This window comes from Dasypus novemcinctus, chromosome 6 (genome assembly GCF_030445035.2).
Source record: "Dasypus novemcinctus isolate mDasNov1 chromosome 6, mDasNov1.1.hap2, whole genome shotgun sequence".
NCBI classification, from domain to species: Eukaryota; Metazoa; Chordata; class Mammalia; order Cingulata; family Dasypodidae; genus Dasypus; species Dasypus novemcinctus.
In genome coordinates, this window is record NC_080678.1 from 78,884,552 (window position 1) to 78,893,738 (window position 9,187).

The following is a 9,187-nucleotide window of genomic DNA, read 5'->3' on the forward strand; positions in this document are numbered from 1 at the left end:
GTTGGTCTAGGGCGCAGAGGCTCCCGTTCATCCTCCCTGGGCACTGACCGCTTCTTCCAGTCGCCTGAAGCCCCAGGTCCTTCAAGAATCTCTTTCTCTGCCCTGGAGCCTGGAATTCCGGGCTGGGGAGCAGCCCCGCAGACTCAGGCCAAGTACTGGACCTCTGCCCTCGGCTCAGCTTCACCCTGCCCACCTCTTCTCTCGAAGACGTCTAGGTTCTCCCAGCGTGTGCCAGAGAGGCCGGGCTGTCAGGCGGTTTCTGTCTCCTTGAGCAGACATCCTGAGGGTCCCAGCAGTTGCCGCCAACAAAGGGGACAGACAGTTGGTTCACCCCCAAATTCCCTGCAGTATCTCAGGCTGTGCCGAAAGCTTATCTTCTGGCTGAGGCCACCTCAGGACCCCGCTGCAACACCCCTGAGATTGTCCTTCCCTCTGTGCACCCCCCACCATAGTGCATCAGATGGGGCTGTCTAGACTTCCTCCCACCACTGGGCTAAGGAAGAGGGGAAAACAAGAGCACGCGTGAACCGGGGAGCCTGCCCCAGGTTTTACGGAGGACAGAACTGAGGCCCCCAAATGCTGAGTGACTTGGCCGCAAGCACCAGCACCCAGTGAACTAGGGCAGAGTCCAGCGGGTCTCCCAGCTGTGGCTTCGGGGACGCCTCTGCTCCCTGGTCCCACGAGCTAGGAGAGCCCCTCCTGGCCTTGCACTGTAGCTCCAAGTCACCTTAGACGGCCAACATGTTTCCCTCTCCTTCGGAGACTCTGACCCGAGGCAGAGAAAAGAAACAGAGAAATTGGGAATGTTTGTGAGCCTTGTCATCCTTGTCCAGCCTGCTTCGTGGGCCGCGCTCTGAGAGTCTCAGCCCTTCTGCCTCCTTCCTCATTGCAGGGTGAAGATGGCTTACCGGTCCAGGGCTGCTGGAACAAGGTAAGGTTTCCTGCCTTTGCACTGCCTTGGGGCACAGGTGTACTTGGGGCTCCATTTCTCTAGCTGAGAGAATGCAGGCAGGGGTCTAAAGGGAACTGTCTCAATGGCATCGGCAGTGCCCTTGGAACATCCCGAGCGTGGCCACGCTTGGAGAACACTCAAAAATGCTTTTCAAGGCGTTAGCATTCCAGTGTATGGACTTTCCATGTAGCCACACAGATGACGTTTTTGTTTTGTATGGTTAATTGATACAGTGCCTTTCCTCTAAGGAGTTTGAAAGCATGACTTAAAATTAGTTATTAATTAGCTATTTTCATAGCATTCATATGAGGTTATTTAAGCCACATGATGGCCTTTATCCACAGATAGGAAATCTGTTGCTTTAAGTATAAACTCACATGGTTCCTACACCTCCTCATAGATATTGTCCAGCTCACCACTCCACCCTTCCCCTTGAACGTAATCTGCCAGAGCTTCCTGCTTTCCCACGTGTAACCTGCAGCACAACCTCCCTTGGGTGCCCAGAATTCCTACCGGCACTGGGCTTTCATTTATTCACATTTGTCCTGGGATTTGCCATCTTTAAAGCCATCTGACATCACAGGGCTGTGCCCTTACATGCATCACTCCTTTCAGCCATGGCCCCCAAGTGCAGGGCTCTCCGGCCTGATGAGGGCCATCATTTGGCTAATCCGGAAGTCCACCTTGACCCTGGCAAAGGCAGTGGCTGCCCTGCTACCCCACTGGCCACCACCCAGCAGCTCCTCACCCCTGCCTCCCACTCAAAGACTTCAACCAGCCCTCCACCCCAGTGGTCACCAGCCATTGGCTCATTCCCAAAAAAGGGCTGGAGACATATTTTACTGAATTTGTCAGATTGCTCCTTAGGATGAATGCAGCATTTATCCTCCAACAATAGTGCATCAGATTTACTCCAGGCACACAGCCTCCACAAACGCTTGCAATGACCCAGCACTCTAGCACGTGCTCATCTTGTCAGTTTGGCAAAGGCAACGTGGTCTGAAGAGCCACCCTTGCCGAGCCAGGTTTGCAGCCTCAGCCATTCCCTGAGGTTCAGTCTAGAAGCTGTATCTTTACAAAAGGACAAATATTGTGTGTTTCCACTAATACAAAATATCTAGAATAAGCAAATCCATAAATACTATAAGTCGACTAGAAGTTAATAAGAGCCGAGGGCAGAGGGAATGCAGAGCCACTGTATAATTGGTGCAGAGTTTCTGTTTGGGATAATGCCAAAGTTCCGACCGTGGATAACTAAGATGGTAGCACAGCACTGAAAATGGAATTAACTCCACCGACTTATACACTAAAAAATGAGTAAAATGGCAAATTTTATGTGATATACATGTTACCACAATAAAAATCTATTTTCCCCTCTCAAAAAAAAAAAAAAAAAAAGGCTGATGATGCCCATCAGCTCAAGAGTTTGTACTTAGCTAACTGGAATACGGTCCTATTCCAGTGGAGTCACACGTTCAATGAGATGAGCAAGCTTCTTTCTGCTAAGCTGCTCAGAATCTCATTAATTCATGGGGTTGGATGAAAGACGTAAAGTCTCCAAGAGACCCTAGGTTAAGTACCCATCTGCACCTTCATCAGAGAAAGGAAAATCTCAACACTTAAGGGAGGGTCTCCCCCAGAATCTGTCCCTCAAGCCATGCTGCATCCTCTTGTGGACTCCCACCCCAGACCTAGCCAAAGCTCTACCAGAGCAGGTAAGAGAAGTGTGGGGTAAGCCCTCAACCCCTTACCCTCTAAGAGTAACCTTCTTCAAGGCTGTTGCTGACGGTTAGGAGGTAGAAATGGCTGTGCTTACCAGATGAAAAACAGCCCCTGTCAAGAGCTACAGTGTCTTGGAGGAGCAACGGGACAGCCTCCTGCCTGGCCGTTCACACCATTACTTCAGTCTATTCAGTAATCAATAACAGCCGGCGTCCATAGGCATGTAGTGAGAAAGTGCCCTCTAGTGGCCAAGTAGGGGAGTCACTGGAAAGTAAGCTCAGTTTCCCACCCTCAGGGTGCTTCCAGTCCTTTCTCTGACCCAGTTGCCCTAACCAGAGCTCCCATCCAATTCAGAACAAGATCTCTCTCTCTTACTTCCTACAAGGGAAATAAACATCCACTGACTCACTAAAACTAACTCTATGTTTTTTGCTTTTTGTGTTTTTTTGCAGTGATGCCTCTAACCTTGGATTGGCCTGTGTGTGTGTTTGTACATAGAATATTTATTTTTATACAGTTTTCACTTTTTGAAAATGCCAGAAGTATGATGCATCTTACAGATTATTAAAAAAAAAACTTGCATATTTTGTACAGAAGATATCAACCTCTTCCCCTTTGTTTACAAGATGTTTTGTATAAGTTTATGTCTCTAATACACTTTTTCTTTGTGAATACGGTCGTAATGTTTGCATGATATTTGTGCACACTTATTAAGTATTGAAGCTTAATAAATTATTGTGTTCTGGTGCCAAAGGGGGCCACCCAGCCTTCGGGTGCTGGCTAGCGTACGTGTGAATTCACATACACGTGGAAGTTGGTGGTGTTTGCCAAGCTAGGTGTATCTAAGAATATTTTAAACTCTTATGGATTTTCATTATTAAAAAAAAAAATGAAAACATGGCAATTCATGATCCTGATTAATCATTAAATTAAAGACGTTGTTTCTTGTGAGGCAGGCGTCCTCAGAAGAATGGTGTCATGCTTTGAAATGAGAGGAACTCCGTTAAGCAATGTCTGCTTTCTGTTATAATATGGCCCAAGGCCATCAGGTAGCGGTCAAGCTTTACCACTGACAGTTCAATTGTGCTGACAGCCACCCAGGGTGGCACAGAGCCATTTGCTATCGCTTCTGTCCAGGTTTCTCCTTTGGCGCTGCAGTACCTAGTATCGCATCAGCTGTCGCTGACCCCGCCATCCTCTTGATACGGGCTTGCAGGTCCACTGATGGCTCATAGCTGAGAGAGTGTCACCTCACCTGCCATCCCACTCTAGCAAAGAACATTCAGAAAACACTCACTGATCTGGGCCAGGTAGAACCAAGCTGAAGTTGCCATTTTCTAAAATAGAGTTTTGTTCTTTCCATTCCCAGTGCACTGTTTACTAACGATCTCCAGGAAACCTATTTTAATTACCAGGTATTACCTACTATGGAACATTTAGATTTAGTGTTTGATTTTTTGAAAAAACATAAATTGATGCTTCTAAAGTGCCTGGAAATAGCAGCCTACTTGGGTGGTTTAAACGTTCCCCTCATCGTGTTTTATTTTAAATGTCTTTTATACATCCTTTCTTCCCAGACAGTACGAAGGCACGCTTGACTCAGATGCTGTCCATACACAGCAACACTAACTCTGAGCGAGGGGTTTCCCGTCACAAACCCTCTACCACCTCTGCCACCCTGGCCCACGCAGACGGCCCTGGCATTCTTACCCAAAACGCCTACTCTGGCAATGAGACAACTCCCCCTCTAAGCCTTGGCCACCTCGATTGAACTAGAGTTGATCTATGTGGTCATCAAATGGAACTCACCTGTCCCCTCCCTGGTTTCGCCCTACCCACAGCCTGATCCACTTTCTCGCTCCGGGGAGAGCAATCAGAACCTGTGGATGGTTTCAGAATGGAGTAATCCACTAACTGGAACCGCCTGCAAACTAGAATTCTCCATCAGCTGAATACCCTGGGTAACTCTGGGCAAGCAGAAACCTCTTATATTTTGTTTCAAACATGTATTATTTGTTTACTTATTACACTTCAGCTAATGTCATAGACTCTGAAGTAGCTTACAAGAACATACACAAAAAAATAGAAATATATGTAAATGAAAGTTTAAAAGTCAGACTCAAGGAAAATAAGGATAGAAGAAAAAGGAGTGCCCAGAGAACCCTGGAGAGACAAATAAAGGGCCCTCCGGGGTTACTGAAGTTGAGCTGCACATGTCACTTCGAGCTGTCTGGTGGGCAAAGTGAAAAAAGGAAATGGATCTGCCTAGTTGTGGCCTCCACGCTGCCTTCCTGGCTGGGTTGCTGTCCACCAAAGTTTGACCTTGTGTGAGTAAACACATTGTCTCATCATGCACTTTGGTGCCACAGGACCCCTCCCCTGTCTTGTTGCTGTGGGCAGTGTACTCAGGAGCTTCTGGCTTCAGGCCCAGCCCTGGACATTTCCACCTGAGCCTTAACTTAAGAAAACAGGGTATCTAAAAACATGACAAGGGTTAACCAAGATCTTTGTTTTTACCTGAACCTATCAGAAAAGTATTCATTAAGCAACCATACTCAGCTCTGTGTCCAGTGCAGTGCAGGGGGATTAAAAGGAGGAAAACACATAGTCAAGAAGTTTGCAGAATGAATGGGGAACAGAGCAGTCCAGGAGACCAAGGCGAGATGGAATCCCCAGGTGCTGCCGTGAGAGGTGCAGGTACAAGGCAGGGGGGATCGGGTAACGGCAGTGCAGAGGGGTGGGTGACCAGAGAGCCGTGTGCGGGGAGTGAGGACGCTTGCTCCACTCTTGGGAAGCAGCAGCCTGGCACCTGCAGCACCTCCTGCTGAAAACTGTATGCCCAGGGAGCAAGAGGGGAGCTCCCCTTCCCCGCTGGGCAAACTAAGTCTGCATGGGGGAAAGTTCTATGTTAACCGCGAGGCCCTGGTCCTGTGTGGCTCCCTCCCGCTCGCAGTGCCTGCTGCTCTGTGCTCTGGTACAGAGGGCACGCAGCTGCCCAGCAGCCTCCTGGAGACCTGCAGGCCCCTGGCTTGACAAAGGGCTGAGCGGGTGCCCCTGGGCTGACAGTGTGACAGGCCGATCCAGGCCTGCATAAACAGCCTTGCCAAGGTGGTGACTCAGGCCTCCAAGATGCTGGGGACTCAGAGAAGCCACTCTGTGCTAAAGGACACGATGCCCACTCACCCCCAGCCCAGCCCAGCCCCACCCTGCGCTGGCCTCCCTTCCCGGCGCCCTGACTGCACCTGGCACCCTGCAGCGTGGGGTGCGGGGGACTAGGGGAAGGCCACAAAAGGAGGAGTTGAGGAGAGGCTTCTAGCCCTTTCTCTGCCGTGACTGAGCTGGGCGCCTGCTCCAGGCCTCAGATTTCCGCAGTGTAAAATGAAGAAGCTGCGCTTGGGTGGCCTCCGTGGGCTCCTCCAGCTCTGATAGCCCGAAACCCTCGGATCCCAGGGACGGGCCAGCTCCTGGAAGCCGCGGGTGCTGGAGCATGCCGGGCGACCCACACCTAGCGACACTGGCTGCGGTGGCATTGTGCATGGGGTGGGCAGCGCGGAGCTGCGTGCGGCATGTGTGTGCTCCTTAACCCTGAATAACAAAACTCGGGGGGCCCGGCCCGCACGGGGTAGGGGAGCAGGCTCCGCTCTCCCCGGGGAGGGCAGGGGGTGGAGGCTGTTTCTCTCGGTGGCTTCCCCACTGCTGAGTGTATCCAAGAGCAGGCAACGAAGCAAGGTGGGCTTCATCACCTGACACCCGGGGAGGGCCCCGAAGCCCCCACCAATGCTGAGGAGCAGGTGCTGCTGCCATGGGCTTGCCCAGCCCCGCTTCCAGCAGGCCATCGGCGCCCCCCCCCCCCGCAAGCGTCCCCCACTCTCCAAAGCCAGGCCCCTCCCCGGCCCTGGACAGCTTGAGGTGTCGAGCACCCAAGCCTCCCAATGTCTGTAAAGAAGGGAAGGGCAGTCACTGGAGAGGGAGTCAGAAAAGAGACCCCCGGAGCCGGAGGGCAGAGAAGGAAAGCCGCCCAGAAGCCAGCAGCAGCTCCTCAAGGGAGCAGTTTTGTGACCCTCGAGTTCTCAGGAAACCTAGTCTCCAAGGAAGACAGACGGATGGAGAGCTGGCCAAAGGGCAAAGCCCCAGCCGGCCCGGGGCCTCCCAGCAGGCCCACCCCCTTCCCTTCAGGGAGCCACAGCTCACTGACCCCTAGACACCCCCTCGGCGCTCCCCCTTCTGCACCTTTGGCCATCCTTCACCTGGAATGCCATTCTCCTCTGTCCAAATCCCACCCACCTTTCAAGGCTCAAATACCACAGCCCCGGGAGACTTGAGCTCTGCCCTTGGAAGATCCTCTCCCTCCTTGGAACAACCTGAAACTCTGGGCTCTTTTCTCCTCCCACCTTGTGTGAGAGCGCAGGGAGGGGTCCTCCAGATCGTCTCTCCCAAGGGCCCTAGCTCAAAGGCTCATAAACCTCCCTGGCCTGCTGACTTAGCAAGCCATGTTTATTGAGCACCTACTATGTGCAGGGACTGTGCCTCCTGCCAGGCAGGTGGAAGGGGAAGGGAGGGGCCTCCTGGAAGGTAAGACTCAGCCCTGGCCTCCAGGACCTAAGAACTATACCCGGTGGTACTAGGACGCACGCTGAGCACTCCAGGAGGGGCTCCCCCAGCCGGCAAAGAGGACCACGTAGGCCAGGGGGGCTTACAAGGCAGAGGGGGGCGGCTGCCACTGCAGGCGGGAAGTCCTCTCCCCAGCCTCGTGCCCCTCTTCCTGACATGATCTTCCAGTGAGCGTGATCCTGGAGCCTGCTTCCTTCTCACTTCAAGGGAGGACCAATGGGATTGTGGTAGAAGAGAGGGGGGAAAGACGGAAGGTCCAAACATGAGGGGACTGGAGTCTGACCAGGTGGCAGCCGGGCCTGTGGGACCCCTCCGGGAGGCTCCTCCTCAAACCTCACCTTCTCTATATCTCCTCAAGGGTCAGAGTCCTTGGTTAGTCGCCAAGAAGTGAAGCCAGCCAGCCAAGAGCCTCAGGGAAAATGCCTTGCCTTGGAGGATGGAGAAGATGGAGGAGCCCCTGGACACAGGATGGCTGGCCGCACCCTCCCCAGGGGCTTGGTTTGAGGGGCTGATCGGTGTGGCCAGCTGAGAGTTGGGGCTGTGGCTTCCTGCCCTGGCATATGGCCCTGCCCTCTCCAAGGGCTGAAGCCCAGTGGAAGAGCTAAGCTTGCCCAGTCCACCTCTTCTCCAGCTCTCTGACCTGCTGCCGCGTCCCTGCAGCCAGGAACCTCTGCTGTTGCTGTCGCTCCAAGGGCTCCTGGGCTCGCCGTCCTCATGGAGCCCACAAGCAAGGCCGGGTAACTCCGTTGGATGCCTGGGTTGGCGCTCAGAGCCAAGGGCCTCCCACTTCTAGTCTGGTGCCGTGGGATGCTCAGCCAGTACTGAACTGGCAAAGAGCAGAGGAGGCGGCCAGCTACGTATTGTCAAGAGGGTCTGAAATAAGCCCCCTTCCTTGAGCGGAATTGTTGAAGGCAAAGGGCCGTGAGGTTAACCAGCTCCACTGCCTCACTTCCCCCTTTGCCGTGATGCGCAAACCGCCACGCAGCCCTACCTCTTCAGTATGAGTGACCATGTCCTGTAATGCAATCCAGGACACTGTGCACGTGAAAGAGGGTGCTGGGAATAAGCAGGCTGGGACGCCGGGTGTCTGCCTGGCAAGCCTGGCGCTCCAGGACATGAGGCCACTCCGACAACGAGCCAGAACTTAAGTCACCCCCCAGCCCTCCCTAGCAACAACCTCAGAGCTACAAGCCTTCATGGGGGCTTCACTTCAGGGGTCCACAGAACCAAGGCGGACATGGTGTGAGGACTGAAGGAAACACTCCACGTCCTCACCACCCCTCACCGCTGGTAGGAAGATAAGATCAAACACAAATGACAACTGTGTGGGAAGGGAGGGTGGGACAGAGGAAGGCGCAAACAAAGGGCAGTGGGTGTTCAAAGGACACAAAGAGCTTCTGGAGAAACCTGGTGTCTCAGAGCAAGGTCTTCTCGAGATGATTCTGGGATGGAGAGGCTGGATCACAGGGGACACACTCTGACCTTCAATCCGTAACAAAATCTTTTCTCCCTGTGATAGGTTAAAAAAAACACCTTAGAATGAGTTTTGGGGGGTTGTTGTTTTTCTCGTTTTAGTGTCTGACCCACGAAGCTTGCAAATGTGCAATCCTGGACTTCATTTGATAACTCCACCTCTGTCACAGAGCTCTCCAGCCAGCCACGCTGCCCTCTTGGTAGGCTCATCTCACAGTAGGGACAATCTGTCCGGAGCTGCAGACAAATTGCCTGGGTCCATCTTGGGCCCCTGTGGGGTCAAGGACACGCACGCGTAACTGGATGTGGCAAAAATCATAGCTAAAGGGCATGACTCGGGACTCAGTCAGGAGCCCATGCTCCTGCCAAAATCACCAGGGCAGGGGAGAAATAGAAAGCATCCCTTGGTAAAATGGCATGGAAGTGAGC

The 9,187-nt window shown here is 52.9% G+C and overlaps 1 protein-coding gene across 7 annotated transcripts in view; it reads left to right on the forward strand.

The window, feature by feature from the left end:
- COL13A1 (collagen type XIII alpha 1 chain) overlaps positions 1-3,346 on the forward strand; it is a 77,020-nt gene extending 73,674 nt beyond the window's left edge. For all 7 annotated transcript variants that reach the window (XM_071215838.1, XM_058298958.2, XM_058298959.2 and 4 more), the window contains 2 exons: positions 893-931; positions 3,127-3,346. In XM_071215838.1, the coding sequence (XP_071071939.1) occupies positions 893-931; positions 3,127-3,129 (42 nt within the window). In that variant the 3' untranslated portion in view covers positions 3,130-3,346. The remainder of the gene's footprint in view (positions 1-892; positions 932-3,126) is intronic.
- The last annotated feature ends 5,841 nt before the right edge of the window (positions 3,347-9,187 follow it).